Source organism: Barbus barbus (genome assembly GCF_936440315.1).
Source record: "Barbus barbus genome assembly, chromosome: 22".
NCBI classification, from domain to species: Eukaryota; Metazoa; Chordata; class Actinopteri; order Cypriniformes; family Cyprinidae; genus Barbus; species Barbus barbus.
Window position 1 is genome coordinate 14,319,031 of NC_136750.1, and position 26,467 is coordinate 14,345,497.

General features: G+C 39.2%; 1 protein-coding gene across 1 annotated transcript in view; it reads right to left on the reverse strand.

Annotated features, from left to right (window-relative positions):
* The window catches only part of LOC306888329 (ryanodine receptor 1-like), a 136,839-nt gene that overhangs the window by 49,332 nt on the left and 61,040 nt on the right, over positions 1-26,467 (reverse strand). Inside the window, exons 29-63 of the mRNA XM_079446545.1 lie at positions 21,712-21,920; positions 21,274-21,626; positions 20,713-20,842; positions 20,462-20,622; positions 19,259-19,421; positions 19,062-19,148; positions 18,725-18,951; positions 16,267-16,711; positions 15,616-16,173; positions 11,487-11,687; positions 11,280-11,391; positions 10,881-11,024; positions 10,447-10,720; positions 9,819-9,936; positions 9,568-9,700; positions 8,782-8,876; positions 8,542-8,677; positions 8,271-8,454; positions 8,036-8,147; positions 7,470-7,590; positions 7,153-7,322; positions 6,847-7,067; positions 6,668-6,758; positions 6,129-6,269; positions 5,883-6,046; positions 4,961-5,039; positions 4,781-4,870; positions 4,543-4,683; positions 4,382-4,459; positions 4,213-4,288; positions 2,467-2,590; positions 981-1,096; positions 805-872; positions 544-665; positions 110-159 (exon numbers count right to left, since the gene is read on the reverse strand). Of these exons, the coding sequence (XP_079302671.1) occupies positions 110-159; positions 544-665; positions 805-872; positions 981-1,096; positions 2,467-2,590; positions 4,213-4,288; positions 4,382-4,459; positions 4,543-4,683; positions 4,781-4,870; positions 4,961-5,039; positions 5,883-6,046; positions 6,129-6,269; positions 6,668-6,758; positions 6,847-7,067; positions 7,153-7,322; positions 7,470-7,590; positions 8,036-8,147; positions 8,271-8,454; positions 8,542-8,677; positions 8,782-8,876; positions 9,568-9,700; positions 9,819-9,936; positions 10,447-10,720; positions 10,881-11,024; positions 11,280-11,391; positions 11,487-11,687; positions 15,616-16,173; positions 16,267-16,711; positions 18,725-18,951; positions 19,062-19,148; positions 19,259-19,421; positions 20,462-20,622; positions 20,713-20,842; positions 21,274-21,626; positions 21,712-21,920 (5,694 nt within the window). The remainder of the gene's footprint in view (positions 1-109; positions 160-543; positions 666-804; positions 873-980; positions 1,097-2,466; positions 2,591-4,212; positions 4,289-4,381; positions 4,460-4,542; positions 4,684-4,780; positions 4,871-4,960; positions 5,040-5,882; positions 6,047-6,128; positions 6,270-6,667; positions 6,759-6,846; positions 7,068-7,152; positions 7,323-7,469; positions 7,591-8,035; positions 8,148-8,270; positions 8,455-8,541; positions 8,678-8,781; positions 8,877-9,567; positions 9,701-9,818; positions 9,937-10,446; positions 10,721-10,880; positions 11,025-11,279; positions 11,392-11,486; positions 11,688-15,615; positions 16,174-16,266; positions 16,712-18,724; positions 18,952-19,061; positions 19,149-19,258; positions 19,422-20,461; positions 20,623-20,712; positions 20,843-21,273; positions 21,627-21,711; positions 21,921-26,467) is intronic.

A 26,467-nucleotide genomic window follows, 5' to 3' on the forward strand; every position in this document is an offset into this window, starting at 1 on the left:
GTGGAACTATTAGGAATGAATGTACTGATGATGTAAAACATTAAAGTAAAAGGGGATGATGCGGTGAAAAAATTAAATGTGCAATCAGGTCATCATGCAGGATTCTTACCAAAGAGGGAAACCCTGTGTCTCACCAGACCGGCCAACTTACAGAAGATACTGAGATAGAAAATACATAGATAGAAAAAGAAGAAAAAAGAGGGATGGAGGGTTGGGAAAGAGGAAATGGCATGAAAAGGAATAAAAGGGTGAGGTTAAGATGATAAGAAAAGTAAGAGCAAAATAATGTGATCCGTAAAAGATAAATGTAAAAAAAAAAAAAGGATGAGGGAACCCATGGGAAAATACTCCAGGAAGGGGTAGAGAGAAAACCACAGGCAAAAAGAAGTGTGAGGAGCAGAGAGGATGTGACAGGTCGCAACATCAAAACTAGCATCATTTAAAGAAGTTCTGTAAACATTCACATAATCAAATTAAACCTTTAAGGTACATAAAATCTGACTTGGTTATCACAGAAAAATGAAGCTCTGTAGCATTAGTTACCTAGCAATCATCTCCTTCTCCTTGTTAGAGGCATGACCACCACTTCCCAGGACTTTAGCAGGTGTGGACAGGAAATACAGGCAGTGATTCTTAAAGTACTGGTTTACCAATGGAAGCAGAATCTACATGAAGAGAATATAAACAGGAAGAGCAAAGTTTGAGAGGCTGTGATCCATAGGATGGAACGTCTGTATCTCTTCCAAATAATTCCCTCTGAGTTTTATTCAGCATGCACTCATATTCCAGTCAAATGTGTCTCACCTTGGCAAAGAATTTAATCTCCTGTTCGTGAGGGGATTTCTCAACTCTTCCGCTGCTAACAACAGCCTCTGGAGTAACAAACACATGTAACATTAAAATATACAACTTCAAGTGCAAACTAACATCTACAGTTCTTTGGATCCGAGAAATGTATCTATGGATCTATGAACGTATACCAAGATGAGCAATAAACTCCTGGGCAATCTCCATCCACTTCAACAGCTTCTGCAGGAACCCATAAGCGAAACGCTTCTCAATGGAGGAAATCTCCTGTTCCATGTCCTTCATACCTCTGGAGAAGAAAAACAGTGAGGAAGAGAGAAAACAAAATAAGGACAAAACACATTAAGATCACTCCATTACAAGCCAATTCAACATGAAAAAATTGTCCCCACTTTTCAAAAACGGTTATAAATCATACAGAGTGACTTTTTTTTTGTAAAAATTTAAAAAAAATCTTAGTAAAAAAGGGGTAAGTTTAGGTGTAGGGCAATAGCACATACAGTTTGCACAGTATAAAAACCATTACGCCTATGGGATGTCAAACACGTGTGTGTGTGTGTGTGTGTGTGTGTGTGTGTGTGTGTGTATGTGTGTGTGTGTCATGAATCCGGTTCGTGGTCTTCCATCCACTCACCATCGGAGGTCGCCCTTCCATCATATTGACTCGCACCACACAGACTGTTGCACGTCACACTGGACTGCATTTCCCATCATCCATTGCACTGATCACACAGTTGTCACCAATCACACGCTCACCTAAGAGCTATTACACACTCTATTTTACACCCACTCAGATCCTGTTCAGATCGCCGAGTATTGTCTAGCGTTTATCACTCTCCTAGTGTTAGCTAATTTACCAAGCCATTCCGTGTTTATTTTCTGTTTAGTCTCTAGCATTGTTCTGCATTTATCACTCACCAAGAGCCTAGTTTCTAGTTCTAGTTAAGTCTTGTCATTTCATGTTGCCTTGTTTCCTGTTTTCTGATTCCTGCCCATGTTCCTTGGATTAACCCTTGTTTCACCGCTCGGACTCTGTTTGTTCCTCGTCTGGATTATTGCTCACGTTATCGGACTACCCCTCTTGTCAAGCCCTCTGGATGTTGTTCGCAGATCGAAGACCCACGCTTTTCCTAGGAATACTCTTGTGTCTTGCCCGTGCCATACTTGTTTGCTGTTGTTCGACCCTGCCTGTGTTATGACCATGTTAAAGAATAAAAGCTTGCACTTGGATCTGCTCGACTCCCGTCTCGTTGACACTGTTACAGTGTGTGTGTGTGTTACAGTTAAATATAGTCCCTCGAACCTGAATACAGATGTATATTTTGCTGTAATCCTTCTTTATACTCACACAGCCTGATTTATTAAGCTAGGATCTATAAATACAATTAAAATGTTTGAATTAACCTGCAATGGATGTGCATAGCTTTGGCAAACTTTTCACACAACAGTTTACATTTTATTCTGTATTTGTTGCTCTTATCTTACAGCCCTCTTTTTCTTGTTCACAGGTTGTCAGCATTCTTAAAAAAAACTAAGAAACTTCTACTGCCCAAAACTACTTCTACTACCAAAAACTACTGCCAAAGAACAGCAAAAAGAAATGGCAATTTTAGACCTTAGTCACTATAAAATTCTTGTTGTACTGCATCAGTTGTGTACCTGGTGACAGCATATCCATTCAACTGAAGGAATTTGAGCAGGTCTTGGGCTTTCTCTCTGTCTCTTGTTTTCTCTTTGGCCGTCAATGTATCATATGGTACCAACAAAGGATGGGTGCCACCACCTATTAACACAAAAAACACAAAAAACTAGGAGACAGCCCACGAGATAATTTAATGAACAATAAAACCGGGCCCATATTCACAAAACATCTTAAGTTGAAAGTAGCTCCTAACTTGCCAATTTTTAGAAAATCTTAAAAATAGTGGGCGTGTCAGTCCTAAATTTAGGACTCCTACATTTTTGCTCTAAGAGTATTTAAAAAAAGCATTTGAGCACTAATACTAGCTCCTAAATCTCTGAAACGTTAAGAGTAGTGAAGATGACTCCTAAGTCACTAAGACCGACTCTCAACTATCCTAAAATGGCTATTGTCGGCAATCTGCCTCGGAATATAAACATTTTAGTAACATTTGACGATAGTGAGCTTTTAAAAACGTATCGCCTTTAGGGTTTGGAGGTTATCCCAAATCCAAATTTTCCTTTGATTATATCCTTTTCATTAACCAGTTGGGCAAGAAGTTACAGCTGTTCTTGCGTCCAGTTTGGTTTTCTTTTACGTTTGCATGTCTTACTATCAGCCATAATTATTCTACTCTGTTAATTAAAAGGCGATTTATATGCATCTGCTACAAGAAGCATACATGTAAGAGACTGACAATTAGCCAAGGGCAGTTCTAGACCCTTTTTAGGTGGGCTTCAGCCCCCCTAATTGTCGTCTCAGCCCCCCTAAAACAATAATCAGCTATCTGAATGATCAGGGCAGTGCTACTTCCTCAAGAAAGTTTATAATTCTCGCTCGGTTATCGATCTCAATGTGGTAATCACGCACTTTGATAGACCGTTAATGTGCGCTCACACATTTGAATGAAGCGTGCACGCACTGAGAGGCACTGCACGGACAGCACACCAGCATGGTCTCATGAAAGTGCGTTTCAATGGCACTAATTTCTGTTTCTATTTGGTGTGCTTATGATACGCACCTTCCTCACACCCCTATACCTAATCATTGCGTCTCGTATGCACGCCAAAGTCAGTTTTTGCGTATAAATAGCACACCAAATAGAAACAGAAAATCATGCCATTGAAACGCACTTGCATGAGACCGTCATTCACATTCGCATCCTCTCAAGCAAATAAGAAAATACACAAAATATTATGTCACAATGTCCTGTCTTGAGTATCCAAGTAAACGCAGTCGGTTACATCTTAAACATAAACCGTTAAGAAAATATTGGATGTGTGTCAGTATGCATTTCTTATATAAGGCTAATAATGTTAATCAAACAACAAAAGAAAAGTGAGAATCACTCACTAAGTAACATCTGTAACTTTAATAGGTAATTGTAATACAGTTTTCATAAGCACAGTAAAATACTGTTTATTTAGGTAATTTGTATCGTTGTATATAAAGGTCTCTCTGAGGGCTAAGCCCCCCTAAAGATGAAATCCTAGAACCACCCCTGCAAATTAGCATATATTTGTTTAATTAGTGACACTTGGCCTGCATGTTAAAATCTTTACTTGAATGTGGCAATTAACATTATTTTTTAAACCTGCAGTCAAAATTTTTTACTGCTATTTAGGAGAACTCTTAGTGGTAAGATAAAATGTTTTGTGAATACAGGCCCTGAACATAATTTTGTGCAGTCAACATGATACGGTGAATAAAACAAACAATTATACCCTTGGCTTGCAGCTCTATCTTTTTCTTGCGACCCCAAGTGTTATGGTAATTCTCAGCAAGCTGCTCTGCCATGGACTGAACAGAGGGAAACATGAGATGTGAATCAATCACAAGAGTTTCTGAATACCAAAGTTATACCCTTATACTGAATTAATATAAATAATATACCTGTAGCTCTCTGGACAAGGCCATGCATGTCAGCTCCACTGGCTGGGGAGAGTATCCCTGGCTGGGATCATAGGTGGCCTGCAGGAGATGAATATATAGCTATGGATAATGTGTTCATAAAACATGCAATTTCCATCTTCTTTGTTCCATCTCTCTGTTACCTGAGCAGTCTGGGAGATCTTTCTGGTGGCCTTCACTTCAGTTTTCTCAGTTTCTCCATCTCTGGCTTTCTCCAGAGTCCATTCCCATGCCAGCATGGCCTTGATGGACTCTTTAATGGGCCAGCGATAGATCTCTTTATCCTAGAGAGAGAATTCAAAAGAGAAGTTGACCTTGATTCTGGAAAACCAACTGTAACAACCAACTGACAAAGAAGATTCAAAGAAGATCCATTCAGACCTTCTCTGAGAAAGTCTTGTATGGCCGCAGCATGGGGTGAGTTTTGCTGTTCTCATCTAGAATCTCACCATATGTCCAGTTGTTCTGAATCTGGAAGATGGAAGCAAAAGGTTGCAAAGCCTATTCCAAGTCCCACAATGCTTTTGACTTTCACAAATGAGCATGAATGCTGATACTAACCTTCTCAAAGGCCCATTTATCATGCGTGTGCTCAGCATATTTGTTAATGAAGGTATCGAGTCTCTCAGGAATGATGGTGCTGCAAAAAAACAAAAAGGAAACATAATCGTTCAGTTGCTGTTGTTCATTCGAATACAAATCTTTTTTTTTTGACTCCCTCAAAACAATTCTTTCTGTTGATGTTAATGAGGTTAAAGGTGATCAGCTAAGGATGGATTTTTTTTTTTTTTTACCCCTATTCAATGTGACTATACAACTTTATAACATACACACCCAGTTTCACAGACAAGGCTTTAGCCTAAGCCCAGACTAAAATGTAAGTCTGAGCTGTTTCAACTAAAAAAACTTGCACTGACTGATCTTAAAATATATCAGTGCCTTTGTTTTGTCTCAAGATGCACACCAGTAATGTTTTTTTTAAAGCACGTTTATAAAAAAATAGTTAAATGTCCTAATTGAACTATGGTCAATCCTGTTTTAGTCTAAACCCTGTCTGTGAAACCAGGCTATAAACATTTTAATATTATAATATACAAATAATATTTTAAAAAGTACTTAATAATAATTAATGTTGTTGGTTACCAGATTTCATTGTTAACTACAACTTCTGCCTTAATAAACTCCTAATTTGCAGCTCATTAATAGTTAGTAAGGTAGTTGTTAAGTTTAGGTATGTGGTAGGATTATTAAAATTATTATGCAAAATAAGGCATTAATATTTGCTTTATAAACAGCCAATATGCTAGTGATACGCATGCTAATAAGCAACTAGTTAATAGTGAGAATTGGTCCCTAAACTAAACTGTGACCATAAATCTGTATAAATACATTAAATCAGATATCTGAAATATACACAATGCTCATATATAATTGCAAAGAAGAAAACTTAAACTGTAATTGAACTAGCTGATAATTTTCTCACTTTGTTGTCTCCACTGGTTTGGGGTCAAAGTTTCCCTCAGCATCGACAGATGCTTTCTTCTCAGTCATAGATGAATAGCTAGCATCCACATAGTCTGGAGGGATGGCACCCGCAATGGCACAGATGCAGAGCATGGAGATCTTAAACAGCTCTGCATCAAATTTCTACAGAGATGAGACGGCATGTAAGTGTACACAGACATTTCAGTTCAAAGATGCCTGTTGAGACTATCCATGTTTGTCAAACCTTGTGTGCAAGGGACTCAAAGATGCCCCAGAAGAGTTTGCGAGAGAGATGCAGCTCTTCCTCTGATGTGACTCCAAAGTTCGCCCATCCATTTGGCAGGCAATAATACTTCCAGCAGCGCTCATAGTGATTGGTCAACAACTAAATGAAATTAAAACACAAAATATGAGCACAAGAAACTAGTGTTGTCAAAAGTACTGACTTGCGATACCAGTCGGTTCTGAACTTTTAAAAACGTCCATTTCCCACTAACATTTGCACATGGATCCGTCTGTGTGCAGATATATTAGGGATCCACTGATAGATGCGGCTTTCAAACACTCGTGTGCTTCTGTGTAGCCAATCACAGTCATATCTGTTTAGCGCTTGGACACAATGGCCAATCAGTTTAAGAATGTGCTCAACAGCGCTCAAATCTTAGCGGGAAATGGACATTTTTAAAATTTCAGTACTGACTGGTAATGTGGTTAGTACTTTTGACAACACTACAAGAAACCAAAAAATCAATGTAACTAATTAAGCGAACTATACTTGCATACCTTGAGGGGCATCTTGGCATACTCGTTTAAGATTGGCACATCAAACACCAGCCTTCTCAACAGATGCTGCAACATAGATGGCCGCAAATACCTAAAACACACAAACATTACTTTATTAGCTATACAATTTTAAGTTGGCATTTTTACGTCTGAGTATGGACGTTACAGAGTGAACTAACTTGACAAGAGACATAAGGCAGTCCTCGATGACATCCCTCTGAGCCTTGGTAAGAGCACGGCCACGGGACAGTCTGTAGATGGTGTGCAGCATTGAGTCGATCATGATGGCACGGTGGTCTGTGCCCGCGAACAGTGGGGCACACTTTGTGAGCAGAGGAAGCACAGCTGAGCACAGGTAACGGTTTAGAGCCAAAGCCATCTCTGTGGTGCTGAATGCCGCCTGCAGGATCACAATTAAGATCAGTAATCAGTGTATTATATTATATTATATTATATTATCTTATATTATATTATATATAGCTCACCGTATCTAGAGAGGCTGTGGCTCTCATATCAGGCAGGAAGCCCACCTCTAGCACATGCAACAGGAAGTCCTGGTTATCAATGCCGTACACTCTGTCCAAGAAAAGCACCATGGAGGCTTTGTGGTCTGGCACGAAACTCGCTGACATTTTTGGCTCAACAACCTGACCATCTATGAAAAGTAGCACAGGAAAAATGAGAAGAGTTGAGTATACAGAAGTTGTATGGAAGCCTGTTTCCACCTGAGAGTAAAAAGTAAAACAGACAGAAAAATAAAGATTAAAATATGAAATTGTCACATGGTGACCATTTCGTGTACCTTTGCCAAAGGTGGGGATCTGAACAGGAAGGCTAATTACTCCCACCAGGTCTTCAATGGGTACGAGAGACCTCAAGATGGCTCTGATTCTCAAAGCTTCACCTTTACCTGCTTGGATCAACTGTGGGTAAAGAGCAGGATTAAAATTGAAGTCCTCTGTAAAAATATGACCTTCATCTTACATGACCTTCAGCCATGCAAAAGTTTGAGGCCAGTAAGATTTTGTTTTTTAAAGAAATCATTTTTTATTCAGTAATATAAAACTTTGAGAATAATAAGAAATGTGTCATATTAGAATTATTTCTGAAGAATAATGTTACACTGAAGACTGGAGTAATGGCTGCTGAAAATTCAGCTTTGCCATCACAGGAATAAATTACATTTTAAATTATATAAAAATAAAAAAAATTACATTGTAATATTATCTCATAATATAACTTTTTTTTTTTTACTGTATTTCGATAAAATAAATGCAGCCTTGTGGAGCATAAGATACTTTAAAAAAAAAAAAAACATTACATTTGTCATGGACTCCACAGGTAAATTATTCAAGTTATTTTACTTACATGCATCTCAGGAGCGCAACGACCTAGCAAGTCAATAAGAGCAGAGTAAAATGACATGATAGCATTTCCAAGATGCTCTCTATTATCTTCATGTTGCTCCTCCCCTCCAAACCTGTGAACCAATCACAAGGCAAAAAATAGAATATATAGATAACATGATATACTAAACTATTGTTAAACTATTGTTTAAATGAAAATCAAAATTCAAGCATTCACTTCCACTGAAACATCTTACATGAAACGCCTGTCCTTTTTAGGAGTTGGCCCATCTCTGGCAGGGTCCTCGGAGATCTTAATGGCCTCTTCGATGGCAGCTAACAGACCTGCACCACCCTCTCCTCTCAGAGCGGGGCCGAAGCACTCAGGCCGACGAATCAACAGACGAACAACCACATTGGCATTCTCCTCTACGCTCTCACCTGCAGGGGGAGACACAAACACAAAGTTTAATTATGAATGCCTTCAAATAGAGGAGTCAGAAACAGAATTCCACTTAATATGCTCACCGTTTACAAACACAGCGAAACGCAGGAAGTCCAGATATCTCTCTCCTCCACCTGGATTCCATCCGATGTCGGGGTAGCCTTTAGACAGAAGCATGGGGCACATCCGAAGGCCGCATCCAGCCAGATACGTCACAACCTAGTAGCACAGTGAACCAATGAATATTTTTTGTTGTGGTACATTATAAATGCACTGTACCATAAAATAATTAGTTACAAAATACAATTTGTTCAGAGCATCACCATCTCAAGTTCTTGCTCTTGCAGAGCCAGAGCCAGTTCATTGTTGTCGATGCAAGACGCAGCAGCAACATCCAGAGGAGTAGATCCACGCATCCCTAAAAAAGCAACACAAAACATTACAAATGATTTCAAACATAACAAAACAAAACTAAAAGAGTAATACTATGGTCCTAAATTGCATTTTTTTAAAAGAACTAGATGCGTTAAGTAATTATTTACTAATTTCTGTAACCCTTAATAATAAGGTCTCATTTGTTAACATTAGTTAAAGGATTAGCTAACATAAACTAACAATGAGCAATATATTTTACAGCATTTATTCATCTTTATCAATGCTAGTCAATAAAAATGCAATTATCCATTGGCTAGTCATCATGTTAATTGAATTATCCAATATCAACAGATACAACATTGATTTAAAAATGTATTTGAAATGAACAATGACTACAACATTAATCTTATTTAATGTTAACTAATGTTAATAAATGGATTCTTATTTTAAAGTGTTACCAAGAATTACAATAACCATGTTAGCATCCACATCAACACACAATGAAGTTCGATTTATTATAAGCACGCACTGAATTTACGGCGCGGATTCCAATTGGCTGTCAATATTTTTATCATTCATCAGCTACAAAAAAATAATTTTGAATCTGATTCCAATGATATCTTTCCTCTGTGTTGTTGCACTGAGTTTTCATTATAGTTATCACTGGTGTGAACGTACCTAACAATAATAAAAATATGCTATCTATGTCAGGTAAATTTTACAAAGCGACCGACCCAGTCCAATGCCACTGTTCTGCAGCAGGTATGAGAGGTGGTCAAACATGGAGCGCTGATTCTGACGGCTGATCCTGCAGAAGTAGCACAGGAAGCGACAGCAACTGGTCACCATTTGCGGGAATCGAATTTCCTATAGACAGAAAAAAATTTGTTTCCCTTTACATCAGTTTCAATGACAGAGTCGGATCTGTGTCCAAGAAAAACAGTTTTAAACGTTCAGTATTTATATAACATAAACAGGAAAGTACCTTAGAGTCTCCTCCACCTCCCAGTACATTGACCATAACCTCCATGACCGTCTCATGCATGCCCAGTGCTCGCATCAGGTTAGGGTGCTGGTAGAACAACTTGTTGTTCATGATGTTCCTATGAGACAAGAGACAATATGCATTTGAAAAAGTACAGATGCTAAATATAGATGACTCTAGAGAAGTTCAGGGCATTATAAAAAACAAGGCACACTACCGTCTGTGGTAAGAAAGAGGTTTACTATTTTTATTCAGCTAATAAAATGTTATAATGTTACAAAACGTTCTTATTTCAAATAAAAGTTTTAAACTTTCTATGTATCAAAGAATCCTGAAAAAATTAAATAAGTTACTTGAGCACCAAATCATCATACTAGAATGATTTTTGAAAGATCATGTGACACTCAAGACTTGAATAATGACTGCTGAAAATTCAGCTTTACCATTACAGGAATACATTACATTGAATCATATATTAAAATATTTAACATATATTTAAAAAAGACAACAGTTGTTTTAAATTATAATAATATTTCACAATATATTTTTATCAAATAAACACGCATGAGAGAGTTAAAAAAACAAAAAAACAAAACAAAAACGATATCCAGTCATTTGAAGTACCCACCCGATGCTCTGAATCATAAGTCTCTCCTCTTCTGGGCCCATCTGGACGATGAGAAGGGAACGGATCTGTCCCAGGCACTCCAGTAGGTCCATTGTGTCCTGTATGGACACAGCGCTAATGGCATAGGCCTTTGGCAGGGCCCGGGTCAGCTCTCCCAGTGCGTCATACTGCCGGTGAAGAAGACTGAACATGAGCCGCACCAGCTCAGGGTTCTGAATAAAGGACTCCTGAGCCCAGTGGATCATTGTGTGGGATATCAGTTCCTGTAAAGTACCTGAGGCATAGAATGTTCTGGAAATGTTAGACTAACACTAAAAATAAAAAAATAGTAACATTTTGAACTAAAAGCAAAAATATTTTTTTTCAACAATTGCATTAATGAGATGAGGTGAATCTGAACAACCTTCTCAAGATATTTTACTACATTTACTTACTAGGTTTGGGCTCTTCCTCTGGTTCTGGTTCCTCATCCTCCTTTTTCTTCCTAAAGGTCTTGATCTTCTCCACTAAACTGAGCAGTCTCCCTTTCAGAGACGCTTCTACCTCTTCCTCCTCTGCTTCTTCTTCTACATGGACACCTGAGGTACAAAAACAAATATAGAAAAGAACCACATTGTAGTCCAGTAGATATTGTTTTGTCTCGATCAGTCATTAACTCTTCATAATTTGTTTAGTTTGTCATAATTTTTCAGTTTGAATCTTCAGAAGAAAAACCAGACACTGAATTAGTTGTACAAAATTTCACAAGATGATTTTGCAACTGCAAAATGCTTGGTGTTTATAATGTGGCCGTGCAGTCTTTTTTTATTTTTTTACATATTTTGAACACTGACCACAGTGATTCAGGATCTCATTGTGGAAACTCTGGAGGGTTTCTCGCACTTCCTCTGGTACGGGGCAATCCTCTTCTTCAGGGCTGTGCTTGAAGTTAGTCAACAGGAAAACCTACATGTATATGCACATAATCAGTGATTAGTCTCTCTGAAAGCATTTAAAATCATGCAGTATGTGGGTTTAAAGTAAAGAGTTGTGTATTATACTTGTTCCAGAGGAGGAGAGCGAAACTCTCTGGTCCTGCGAGCGGTCTCTGCAGCACTCATAGTAAATGCTCTCATTAGTTCTTTGTATCGTTCACGCTGGTTTGACTGGATATCCTGTACAAATTTATTAGAGAATGCCAAAATAGCTTCAACTCTGTGTCTGAGCTCACAGTCACAGAAATACTGTAGAAGGGTGCACATCTGAAAGAGAGGAAGAAACACATAGATACAGTAAATATAAGTATACATAATATATTATATAGTCCAGGTAATATGTGCAAAGTCTGAGGTGAAATATTCACTTTTTCATAAAAGCATGAAACTTGGTACAATTGTACAGGTTGGGGCCCTGAACACTTTCAGAAATGGAGCCATCACAAAAACACCTCATGGTGGGCTATGGCAACCATTTTACTTTCTGCCATAATCAAATTATGTATTTTGTGTCATATCTCCTGAACCAAATATGACAACAGAAAAGGTAATGTCTACCCCTATGTTATGATGGACAAGGACTACAATGATACCATATACAACAACATAAACTGTTCAGTTAAACAGTTAGTTAATGGTGAAATCAGCAGTGTGAGAAGGAAATCACAGTATCACCGCACTTACAATAGTCCATATTATGGCTATTATTTTTTTCTCTCTTTGATAATCAGTTAATATTTTATTCAGTAATACAATAAAAGATTGTTTTCAAGAATACACTCATATATTTCAGAGATATAAAAAATATATATATCTCAGGTAAATGTATTTTTTCTTACCTCTCATGCAGAATCAGGTAGGCGGTAATTTTGTTCTCTCTCAAAGATGCTCTAACATCAAATGCAGACAGCAACACAATCTTGCTAACCTGTGTTCTATCTGAACCTCTTTTATTGCACCTCTTTCTTTTTCTGTGGGTCTCTGGAATTGTCAGTCAGCTGTCAAAAACAGACTTCATTTCAACCATTGCTTCTCAGTATACACTTAGTATCTTGGGCTTGACTGAGACCTGGATTCGTCCAGAAGACTCCACCCCAGCTGCTCTCTCTAACCACTTCCCTTTCTCTCACACCCTTCTAACCTAAAAAGTAGCCCCATGTATCATCAACTTTAGTGTATTTTGCTGAGCAGCTGTTTGGCTGGCTCACAAATGTACTAGATTTCTCTAATACAAAAAATTAAGTAGGCTTAACCAAAACTCTTGTTTGGAGAAGAATTTTTTGAAGAAGGTCGTGTAGCAGTTCTTCAGTAGCGATGTTAGCACGTAATACTTCAAACAATCTTAACCCTAGAATTTTATACCTGAAGCAAAAGGGCTACAAACAACAGATACTGTTAGTACCTCCCGCTGGAGATCCTGCAATCTACAAGACATTCCTGAGGAATGCTATTCCTTTGTTATTCTAATAGAATGGATCATTTGGTTCACACCTTTATAGACACAGTTACATTATTTCTTTCACAGAATGACCAACTAAACATCAACCAAACAGGTTTCAGAAGCTGCCCTTCAAATGAGACTGCTTTACTGTCGGTCACTATAGCCCTGCAGATTGCGAAAGCGGATTCCAAATCATCAGTTCTCATTCTGCTGGTTCTATCTGCCACTTTTGACACTGTAAATCATCAGATTTTCCTTTCTCCCATCACAGGAACTGCACTCCACTGGTTTGAATCTTATCTCACAGGTAGGTTTTTCAGGGTTTTCTGGGGAGGAGAGGTATCCAAAGCACATCAACTGGTCACTAGGGTTCTTCAGGGATCAATTCTTGGACCCCTTCTCTTCACCATATATACTATATCACTGGGACCCATTATACAAGCACATGGTTTCTCCTACCATTGCTATGCTGATGACACACAGCTCTATCTTTCATTTCAACCAGACAATCCAACAGTAGCTGCATGGATCTCAGGCTGCCTGGCAAACATCTCGGCATGGAAGAAGGAACATCACCTGGAGCTCAACCTTGCAAAGAATGAGCTTCTTGTCTTCCCTGCCACTCAAATTCTACAGCATGATTTCACCATCCAACTAGGAACATCAACAACTATTCTATGGTGACCAGCTGACCTTCAAGGACCACATTGTAAAGACAGCTCGATCATGCAGGTTTGCATTGCACAACATCAGGAGGATCAGGCCCTTCCGAACAGAGCATGCGGCACAACTTCTTGTCCAGGCTCTTGTCATTTCTAGGCTGGACTATTGCAATGCTCTTCTGGCTGAACTTCCATCGTGCGCAATCAAACCTCTACAAATGATTCAGAATGCAGCAGCATGACTGGTCTTCATAAAGCCCACAAGGGCCCACGTTACACCTCTCTTTATCTTCCTGCACTGGCTACCGCTTGCGGCTTGCATCAAGTTCAAGACATTGATGTTTGCATACAGAACAGCCACAGGCTCAGCACCCTCCTACTTCCACTCACTCTTACGAATCTATATCCCCTCCAGAAGCCTGAGATCTAAAATCACTTTCCAGAACATTTTCATTCACCGTTCCTGGCTGGTGGAAAGGTCTTCCCACATCCAGAGTAATTAAAAGAACACCTGACACGTTATCCGACAGAAACACTCATTTAAGCCCTAATTCGGCCCGTTTGACATAAAAACTGCAACCCAAACCGCACCCGCATTAAATCTGCTACATGAGCGAGAAAAAAAATCATTTATTATAACTTTTATTCAAATCGTGAATAGAGTAAATACAGAAAGCAAGCAAAGAGTGCTCCCTTTAATATGATCACTACAGCTGTCAATCAGTGGCAGCGCTATTGGTTACATTGCTTAGCGTGTACTGGATTGAGTCAAAATAGTCTTGGCTATTGAACCCGCAACCTGCCCGTGCTTGTCACAGTCCGGCCCGCACCTGTACCCTACACATAAAAATGATTCCACCCGTTACATCAAATATTAGCAGTTCACCTGTGTGTACCCGCCCGTGGGCAGGACCCAGGCTTCCCCCTTGTGGACAACATAATAGACAATTCTGGCCCTAGAGAGTGATTGAAATATGTTTGAAATTTCATTCCGCATCTTTTGAGATATTGCGATTTCATTGTAATCCTTCTCATAAAGTCACTGAATTCACTATTAACTGTTCATCGGATTGCGTTGCCATCTGTGTTTGATGTCAGAGCGTTGTTGAGCGAGAACAAGAATGTATTAGAGTGTTTCCGCCTACCACCTTTAGGGGCAGTCGTGGCCTAATGGTTAGAGATTTGGAAAAGGTGGTGGGGGAGTGAATGACCAGCGCTCTCTTCCACCCTCAATACCACGACACGACTGAGGTGAGACCCTTGAGCAAGGCACCAAACCCCCAACTGCTACCCGGGCTCTGCAGCAAAAAAATGGCTGCTCACCGCTCCGGGTGTATGTTCATGGTGAGTGTGTGTTTGTTCACTACTCAGTGCTGTGTGTGCACACTTGGATGGGTGAAATGCAGAGAACAAATTCTGAGTTTGGGACACGTCATGTCACATCCTTTCCTTTCCTTTCCTTTCCTTTCCTTTCCTTTCCTTTCCTTTCCTTTCCTTTCCTTTTCCTTACCTGACTTTACCTGAGAGGCAAGAGAAAAAACACTTACTTGAGATTATTTTTTTATATTTCTGAAATATATTATTGTATTCTTGAAAACAATCTTTTAATGTATTATTGAATAAAATATTAGTTATCAAAGAAAGAAAAAATTAATAGCAATAATCTGGTCTATTGTAAATGCTGTGATACTCAGATACTGTGATTTCCTTCTCACACTTGCTGACTTCACCATTAACTGCTCATATGAAAAGTTTAGGTTGTTGTATATGGTAACATTGTAATCCTTGACCATCAAAATTAAGACATCACCTTTTTTTCTGTTTCACCTTTTTATTCTCTGAAAAAGTTTCAGAGAATTTTCACATATCACCTGGACTTATACAATAATATAGTATTTATATTCAAAGCATATACAAATATGTAGACAGAAAGATAGATAGATAGATAGATAGATAGATAGATAGATAGATAGATAGATAGATAGATAGATAGATAGATAGATAGATAGATAGATAGATAGATAGATAGATAGATAGATAGATAGATAGATAGATAGATAGATAGATAGATAGATCTAGCTATTAAACTTGCCTGCAGTTTTACAGACTCTGGCAGCTTCATTTGAAGTAGTCCCTCCTCCAGTGCCTCCTCTTCCTCCTCTTTGGCCTCCTCGCCTACTTCTTCTGCCTCCTTTTCCTCCTCGGCTTTTTCTCCTTCCACCTTTTCTCCCTCCTCCTCCTCTACTGCCTTCTCAACCTCTTCTCCTTCCTGTCCCTCCTCCTTCTTCAGAGCTTTCAGCTCCTCATCCTCCTCCTCCTCCCCAACTCCCTCATCCACGGCTTCCTCCTCTCCTTCAGCCGCTTCTTCTTTCTCCTTCACCTCCTCTCCTTCCTCTTTGGGAGCAGCTTCCTCTCCTGGTTCCTCTGTCTCTCCTGTATCCTCTTTCTTTCCGAACACATTGGGATCAATCATCTTGAGAATGTGCTTGACGTCTTCATCATTGAAGATGCCCATAATGAGGAGGGTGCTGATGAGTTTGAGAATAGGAACGAAGTGGAACTCAACACTGCCCCCAACAGGATCGCGCATGGCCTGGCTGCCATCGAACACGGCTTCGGTAAGCATGCTTAGAGCCTTGGTCTTTAGCTCCTGTAAGGGAAGAAAGAGTGCAGATATTAACATCAACAGATATTATATGTCTAACAGCAATCAGTTTTGGACTCCACTGTATCCTCATTGTACCTGCAGAGGGATGATGGGGCTTAGGGTGTACAGATCTGGGTCAGTACCCACAAAGTTGATGGGGGAGAAGTGTAGCTTGGGTCTGAGGCAGGTCGTGAGACCAACTCCTGGCAGGTCATTGGCCGCCTCTGCATCCGGGAAAAGTTTGATGCTGAGCGTCTCTTCTGTCATGGGAACAATAAACTCACGATTGGTTCCCAAGCGGTTGCGTTTGGCTGACTCCAGGTGGATACTGATGAGAAGGTCATAGAAGCCACTGCGGAGAGGACCAGGCAGGTAGGTGCTCTCAATAGCGTAGAAGAGCTGTGATTCGTCCACGTGGCTGCAGAGGGCGTGGGCCACACGGTTGTTGCCCAATGCGCACACGGCACAATAAAGCATCAAAGTGTGATAGTGGAACTTCAGTAAGTCATGCTGCTCGGAAAGTTCCAGGATGTCAATACACCTGCATGTGAGAGAGAAACATTTCCACTATTGAACAATACACAACTAGATAAAAAAAAAATATTGTCAAGACAAACTTTGATGTCGGTTTGAGAAAGCCTGGTCAGAAAGAAATTTTAGATTTTAATGCTTCAGTATATTAAAGGGTTAATTCCTCCAAAAATTCTGTCATTAATTACTTACCCTTGTGTCATTCCAAACCCATTAGACCTTCGTTTCGTTCATCTGTGGAACACAAATATATAGAATATATATATATATATATATATATATGATATTTTTGATGAAATTCGAGAGCTTTCTGACCCTCCATAGACAGAACCTTTTTGTGCACAAAGAAAACAATAACAGCTTTATTCAACAACTTTTCTCTTCCATGTCAGTCTTCGATGCATGTTCACGACAGTACCACAACATATGCGTGTGCATTCCAAGCTGCAGTGCATGCATCGTGGTACTCTTGTGAATGGCGGTGGAGGCTGACCCAGATAATTAGAAATCATTGAATGAATGAATTATTTTTGTTTTCTTTACGCACAAAAATTATTCTTGTAGCTTCATAAAATTAAGGTTGAACCACCGATGTCACATGGACTAATTTAACAATGTCCTTACTACCTTTCAGGGCCTTGAATGTGTCAGCTGCATTGCTGTCTGTGCAGGGTCAGAAAGCTCTTGGATTTCATCAAAATTGTTTTAATTTGTGTTCTGAATATGAACGAAGGTCTTACAGGTTTGGAATGACATGAGGGTGAGCAATTAATGACAGAATTTTCTTTTTTGGATATACTATCCCTTTAATATTGACAGCTAGTGGTTGAAATGGGTACTGCAGTCCAAACTGAAAGTACTGGAGAGAGTTGTTTCTCCCGAGTCCCGCCCTCTTCTCAGATTATGGAAGTTACTATATTGCTCTGGGTGGCTGCTAGGCATTTGGGTGTTGCTATGTGGATGTCAGGATGCTCTGAGTGTTACTTCGTGGTAGCTAAGGTGGGTTTGGGTCATTGTTTGGTGGTTTGCTAGGGTGTTGCTATGGTGTTCTGGGTGGTTGCTAGGGTTTTCTGGATCATTGCTAAGATGTTGCTATGCGTTTGGTTGCGTGTTTTGGGTGTTTTTGTTATGGGGTTGCTAGGGTGTTGCTTTGTGGTTAATAGGGTGTTTTGAGTGGTTGTTAGGGTGTCCGTAGTCACTGTTTGGTGATTGCTAGGGTGTTACTATGCAGTTGCTAGGGTGTTCTGAGTGATTGCTGTGTGGTTTCTAGGCTATAGCCATGTGGTATATAGGGTGTTCTGGGTAGTTACTAGGTGGTTGCTAGGGTGATGTTATGCAGTTTCTAGGGTGGCTTTCTAGGTGGCTGCTAGGTGGTTATTAGGGTGTTCTAGATGGTTACTACATGGTTGCTAGGGTGTCCTGGGTGGTTGTTAGGGTGTTCATAGTCACGACTTGCTAGGGTGTTGCTATTTGTTTGCTAGAATCTTCTGGGTGGTTGGTAGGCAGTTGCTAGGGTGTTCATTGTCATTGTTAGGTGGTTGCTAGGGTGTTGCTATGTGGTTGCTAGGGTTTTATGGGCCATTGATAGGGTGTTGTTTCTAGTTTCTAGGGTGTTTTAGGTGGTTGCTACATGGTTGCAAGGTAGTTGCATAGATAGATAGATAGATAGATAGATAGATAGATAGATAGATAGATAGATAGATAGATAGATAGATTTTTTCAATTCCCTGCAGAACAAAAACAGTTAAAACCAGCCTAAACTGGTTGGCTGGTTTTAGCTGGTCTTCCAGCGTGGTCATAACTGGTTTACAGGATGCTTTTAGAGGGCATTTCTTCTTCTTTAGCTGGTCAGGCTGGCTGGGAGACCAGCTGAACAACCAGCTAAAATCCGCTTGGCTAGGCTGGGAGATCAGCTTAAACCAGCTAAGACTGGCCAACCAGCTAAGGCTGGTTTTTGCTGTTTTTCCTGTGGGGTATTGTTTTCATTTTAGTTTTATTTTGTTCTTGTCTCGTTCTCCTGTACCTGTTCTCTTCAGGTATATGCAGAGCCATCATGGTGAGAGGCTCTGTACATTCCACCATCCAGCCGTGCCTCTCGCTCACTCGCCCAACTTTTGGATTCAGGAAGTGGTTAGGCATCCGGCTCCAGATCACAGGGGTCAGCATTTCAACATCCAGCCGAGGAGGACACTGGGGCACCGGGTTCTTGCGCTCACTACGGAACATGGCCGCCGAAAGAGGCATGATATTCTATGGGATGCAGAAAAAAGTGAGAAATTTAAGGCTACAAATGTTTAGTAAAAGTATTTATAAAAGAAAACTGATGACTTTTAGTGCCAGAAGCAGAGGATAGTGCAGACCTTGAGTTTTCCGAGTTCCAGCTGCAGCATGTTCTGGCTGGTCGGCAATACAAACACAGCTGGGAACAGCTTAGTGTTTGGCTCCACCTGACAGAGCATATGTATACATATGAGTTCAAATGAAGAAAATGCACTCCTAACAGGGATTTTTTGAGTGCCACTACAATTCCTCCTTTGAAGAGATTATCTTCACTTACCTGGTAGAAAGTGTTGATCTCTTTGCCATTGGCTGTGAAATTCATGAGACCTGTTGCCAGGTCAACCAAGCAACCAATCACCAGATCCTCCTGGCTGAACCTCTGCTGGGTGCTGCTGCCAAACTCTCCTCCCCACACCATATAGCAGTTACTCCTCCTCATACTGATAAGCAAACAGAATATTGCAAGTTTTCTTAAGGGATGAATGAACAAATATTTTGTAGCTTACTCAAAATTATACAATAATACAATACCGTCAAAAAGTTTGTGGTCTTTCTTTCTTTGTAATGAGACATTTTATTTAGAAAGGATTTATATATTTCTATTTTAGAATTCTATTTTGAATAAATATTGTTCTTTTTAAAATAAATGGTGTTTCTTCAGCACCAAATCAGCATATTGGAATGATTTCTGAAAGATCAAGTGTCACTGAAGACTGAAGTAAAGACTGCAGAAATTTCAGCTTTGACAATACAGCAATTAATTCTGTTTTATAAATAGAAAATAGAAAAATTATATTAAATTAAAACTAAAATTATTTTAAATTGCATTGATATTTTACTGTACTTTCAATAAAATCAATGCAGCCTTGGTAAGCATAAGAGACACTAAAAATATATATATTTTTTAGCTGATATCCATTTACTTCAATAGAAAATCATAATTCATAATTTAATAATTTTAATTAAATCTTATTTGCATATAATATGTTTTTCATTAAGTATTTTTCTTAACCCATTTCAAGCATAATAAATAGTGAGGTTTGTGCTTAAAATAAGAACTATTTGCCAATGGCACAAGAAATTCAAAATATATTCTCTGAAAAATATATTTTTTAATTCGGTTCTCAAATACATTTATCTTGTTTCAAGGCTGTTTAGTGAAAATACATTTTATTTCAGTTATTTTTCTAGATCCAAAAGTTTTAAATGTGTGTTGCACATCCAAAATACTACACTGAAAATATGATAAATATAGGCATTACACTTTAAAATTCTGATGGTCAGTGACTGAACTAGGCCACTGATGCACTGCTCTTACATCACCAAAATCGATATTCACCTACATCACCTCACTATACCGAACATTTATTTTTAACTAAACGCTTCTCCGCACTGCAGCTTTTTGTGTTTGTCCTCGTTGGCCCACATTTCAGTAATTTGACATGGCAGATCAGTGAGCTGAATTTTTATATCACCTCACCTGTCATGTATGTTGCCCTTGTCGTCTCCAACAGTCACAGTGACAGTACGGACCTTAGACAGGTCAAAGTTGAGGTCATACATGTGGAAGTCTGGGGTGACCCAACCCACCCATACCCCGCTAGGTTCTTGACCGGCGAAGATACGGACTGAGTAATAATACTGCAAAGTTGAGACGGAGAGAGAGACACATAAGTAAAAAAAAGAGCAAAGAGTGTGTTATATTTTACAGATCTTGTAATGAAGACTGACTGTGGTCGTATTGAGGATGATTTCTGGGTCATCACGATCGTCAGGCACCACATCCTCAATCAAACGGGGCATAATAGGTGGAGGTGGAGGAGAAGCACTCATGGCTGCCTTTTTAGCTTTAAACAGGAATCTGAGGGAAGAATTTTGAGGGTGTTTTTCAACATTTAACATTTTTAAAATTAATATATTTTAAATGTACTAAATTGCAACTTCATCATTACAAATGTGTAATTACAAATATATTTAAATACATGAACATAATATACAAGTTTCAATAAAATGATATTAAAATCTTATCGTTGTCTTATCTTTAGCCTATCTTAGTTTACCATAAATGCTTGTCAGTACATTTGGCAGTACACTTTAACCATATTTCCAAAACAAAAGACGTTATTATGAAATTACATATAAATATGAACTTAAGTTCTAATTAAGTGGGTCAAGTGCTTTCTTTTAAAGTATAAAATTTCCTTTTGAAAAGTATGCTGAAGTGTACTTCTCTTTCACAAGGGTAAACATACAAATGTTAGCATAAACTTCATAAAAGTCCTCAGATCTCACCCTTTCTTCTTTCCTTTCTCGGATGCAGTGTCTTTGTCATTTTCCTTAATGCTTGGGATATCTTTGGGCACGGATGGGTCCTTTTCCTTCTCCTCCTGCTCTTTGCGACTGGCTGACTTCTTCAGCACCTCAAAGTCAGAGTCGGGGTCCACCTCTAGCACCTCTTCTTCAGGGATGGTGAGGGTTCGTGTGAGGGGAGTGGTGCCTGCAGGCACCTTGAATGTCAGGTGGAACTCTACAGGCATGCTTAGTCTGAAGAACAGCATGTCTGTGTTGGCATTTTGGGATCCAAAAGTCTTGTGGGTTATTTTAATACAGGGGGCGCTGTCTATGGTTCCATCCACACGAGAGACCTACAGGTCACATGAGAACAATAATAAGGTTCATAAACTTTATCTATACCTTTAAACTGACACAAAAATTGCTTAAACACAGTACCTCAATGTGGTTGTGGTCGGTGGGCACTGGAACATACTGGGGGAGGCTCTTACTGAACCACATTGTGATGTCTCTCTTCATATTGATGGCAAATGGCTCAAAGCCTTCTTGGAGCCCACAGATGGCGAAGTAGCGTAGGCTGCTAACATTCTGACCCAGGTTAATACGGCCGACCTGAGAAAGACCCAAAGTGCAGACTGGAATAAAACCTGGAGGGAGAAGAACAAAGAGAAGAAGCTGATTTATTAGAGGTGGGGGGAGGGGGGTAATATTTTAAAAGGCAATATTGTTTTAATCTTTTATTATGTACATTCATTGCATATTTAATCTGATTGATCTTTTGATCCTAGAATAGCCTAATTGCTTTTTCAGTCTATATGTAACGAATCCGGTCCGTGACCTTCTGTCCGATTGCCACCAGAGGTCGCCCTTCCATTATATTGACTTACACACCACAGAGACTGTTACACATCACCCTGGACTGCATTTCCCATAATCCATTGCACTGATTACACACAGCTGTACCAATCACACGCTCACCTGAAAACTATTACACACACTATATAACACCCACTTAGATCCTGCACAAGTTACCGAGTATGTCTGCGTTTATTGCTCTCCTAGTGATAGCACTTTACGGAGCCAGTTTATTGTCTGAGTTTTAGTCTAGTTAACCCTCTGAGCCCGACAAACGCGAATACCCGTTTTGGGGCAGATTTTCCTGATAAGGCAGAAATGAGCTTGAATTACTCTGCCATTTTTGATCGTTCAGATAAGAGCAATACACCATTCGAGTCTGTAAGGGGTCTTCTTTTATTTGTATTCACTCATAATAACAACTAAACTTTGTGCTTTTGAAGAATAAAGAAAACAAACAGCGTGCGCTCTCGGTCTTCTCCGTCTCCGCGATCTGTTTTCAGAAATGCGTCACTAAAATGAAGTGTAACTCAGCAAATACTCAACACAGAAACATGAGAGTTATCTCTATAGAAAGCTTCAAGTGTCTTCTTTCAAATGAAATAAGTCATATCGAAAACAAATATTCTGTGATAAAGTAATCCGTATGAAACCAACACGATGTCCAGTCTGTCCCGTCTAACTCATTATTTTTAATGAGATCCCGCCCCCTCTCGTTCACATGCAAATAACCACGTGACCCGCGCGCGCGGAGCATAAACAAAGCGTCAGTGACGAGTTCATCGCTGCTACTGTTACTTTCTGGAAGAAGACGCGCTGAGTAAAGGCTGGATTTCCCTCAAAATCGATCTGATGAGTAAGTAATGTTTATTTTATTTTCTGCATTAGTTAACGTGTTATTGTGACATAAACTTGAACACATTACTAGTTGGGTTGTTCCCAAACTACAACACGATAAATGCTACTCATCTAAGAATGTTTAGACCATGTTTATTATTAATAATCTGTTCACAAATATATTTTAATAACGTGCTAAACGATAACAATTAGTTCTCAGATATAAAATATATGTTTTATAGTACGAAGTATATCCTTTTATAGTACAGAGTCTATGACTGCAGAATCATATCTTTTATACTATAAAATCATACATGATGTTCAGGATGACTATAATTCCTGACTAAAATGTTTGAAATCCAGTAAAACATTGTGAATATGATGGGCAATTCATTGTATTTAAATTTCTTACGGCGCGAGTATAAAACAATAAAAGTAATATAAGAGTACATTGTAACATGATGAATGCTATGAGTCTAAGTATGTTTAGAACATGTTTATGATTAATAGCCTACTCTGTTCAAAAATAGATTTTAATAACGTGCTAAACAATAATAATTAGTTTCTCAGATATAAAATGTTTTTTTTTTTTTACGATAATACAAAGCATGAATGAGTCTATGACTACAAAACCTATATAAAATATATATAGAGATGCTCCTGATATAAACATGCTCACAAATGTTTTTTCGGTTGTTTGTATTTTATTGAATCAGACACCTGCACCACAGATGATGAATCCTGCTGACTTTCAGTCTCTTCAAACTGTTTTCCTCTGAGAGCGCTGCACTAACATCAGAAGTTCAACTTCAACAGAAGAATCTGTTGCAGGAACATGTCAAAGTCTGTTCACATCTCTGTGGTTAGATCAGTGCACAATAATGTGTCTTTGACCTTCATTATGTATGTTTTGATTATACTGTGTTGTAAATAAAATACAAATCATTTAAGAAACCCATTTTTTCAGTCTCCTCACACTCTCTTACCTGCCTCAGTCACAGTCACACTGATGGGCCATTAGCACCTTTAGGGGAGGGCCCTTTGTCTCTCAGGTGAGAACCACTTAATATTCAAGGCTATTACCACTCCCTTGCATATTGGCTCTCGATCACAAAACATGTCTTTAAAAATTTAAATCAATGTATTGTTTTCTGTGAGCAAATAAACAAGATGATTTTCACATAATTGTGAAGTAAATATTCTAGCCTGCAAGATCTGGTTCTCAAAAGTCTTGTAAACAATTGTTCTGTGTGTGTTTTATGGTCTTATTTCAGTGACTTCAAAATTTTAGTTTTTCACTAACCACGCATAAACGTTGTTTTCTCAAAAACACAATCATGTACATAAATGCTGCTAACATATTATTGTAGCCCAGTTTGTGCTGTTTACAGTGTTATTAGACTTTAGCCATTTATATTTTTATAAGCAACTGAAAAAAGCACAAATGTCAGGGCATGTCGAAAGTTCTCCAGGTCCCCAAAACACCCTCAGGGCCCAGAGGGTTAATCCTGTTTATTGCCTTAGTCTTTCGTGTTTTGATCCTAGCCTGTATATCTCGTTTCTGTGTGATCTCCACCTGCCCTGAAGTTTATAGCCTGCCTTGGATCTCTCTCTCTTGTTTTGACATTTGGACTCTGTTTTAGAGCCCTGCACGGGCCTCAAATTTAGGCCCTAGCCCGGCCCTGGCCCGAGACGCTCAGGCCCTAGCCCGGCCCACGTCCGACAGTTTATCAGAATTACCGGCCCGGGTCCGACCCGAGCCCGTCTTTTTTACCCCTTCTCCTTATTAAGTTAAATTAGAAAAACGTTTGGAGTATTTTTGTTCGTTAAATAGCCTATACGTTTTTGTTTTTTTTAAGTAACGACCAAGCGGCCAGCCGCATGAGCTAATCATAGCCTATGTTTGATCAATTTAGCCTTCTCATATCATCACGACTTGCCTAAAATAAAATCTATAGATGTACTAAAACAGTTCAAGTATATAACAATGTTTAAACGTTAAACCTGCGCTATAATAATAATGTGCGCTATATCTAAGTTTGTGCGGAGAGTGGAAGCTAAAGCGTGCTCTGCAGGACATGGAGACACCAGCGCTAACACTTGGATTGTTTTCAGTGGAAACAAATTAAAATAGCCTACACCGTCTTTTTTTTTTTTTTTTGACAAAAGGTAAGAGTAATACATCATTCGGAATCGGACCTGTAAAGGGTCTACTTGTATTTGTGTGCACTCACAATACCAACAAAAGGTAGTTATTTTATAAAACAAAGAAAACAAACATGATGCGCTTTCTGCCGTCTTGAACAGGAGCGCTTCACAAAAATGAACCGAAGCTGAGCGAATACATGCCTCACAGACATGATAAATATATCTATAGAAAGCTTTAAATTATCACTTAACGAAATAAAAAAATTGAAAACAAAAACTCTTTTATTATAATTTTAATCATAATCAATAAAGATGCATATTTCTCTCTAAAGGCGCGTCTAATGAGGAGACGGCGAGTCAGGATCAGCAACTTCATCCTTGCGACACAGACTCAGAAAACATTAGTTTATTAGTAAATAATTCAAATATCTCCTTACTATTTCCCGCAGACACATTCATGGTTATGTTTGCTGGGGTTTTCAGCAAGCTTTAGTCTATTGCGTGCATTTGAACGCAGAACTATTCAGCTGCGCTGAAGTCATTTGCGCTCGCTGTTGCTGCGGGATACTAAACACCATCGAGCTGCTCTCAGTCGCGGCACGGTCTCCTGTTGTTTCCACCAGCGCGGCAATTTTTTTCATGGCTAATCGATAGATGTCTACAATATAAAATAAGGAGAAACCCAAAACAGGCCCGATGCCCGGCCTGCGTCTGAACTATGACGTGGAAATTGGCCCGAAGCCCGGCCCTAGAGGCATAAAAAAAAGTCGGGGCCCGTCGGACCCGGGCCGAAATGCAGGGCTCTACTCTGTTTGCCCCTGCCTGGACCATTGCTCGTGTACCTGGATTACCCCTCTTGTCAAGCCCTCTGGATATTGTTCGCCGATCGAAGACCACGCCTGTTTACTTGACTACTCATCTGTCTTGCACTCTATATACCTGTTTTCCATTTGTTCGACCCTGCCTGTGTTTTGACCATGTCTATTAATAAAAGCTTGCATATGGATCCGCATGCCTAGTGTCTCGTCAGCTCCGTTACACTATAGTGCAGTTTAATTTTTTCAGAGATGGATGCATCTGAGAAATAAATCAGAAATCCTCCAGCAATTAAATCCAAAGTATGAATTTACTTAGGATTTTTTAACAAGGAAGAGATGAAGAAGATGGATATGACACATAAGATTTGCGTGGAGTGTGCTATGAAAATAAAACACAAATATTTTGAACATGAGGACTCCCCTCACACTCCACCATCCAGAGATGGCATTAGCCTTAGCAAAGGGTGGCAAAGTTGACAATAAATCAGTTACTTTTGGGACTTCTACCATTGAAAAAAAGGTATTAAATCATAATA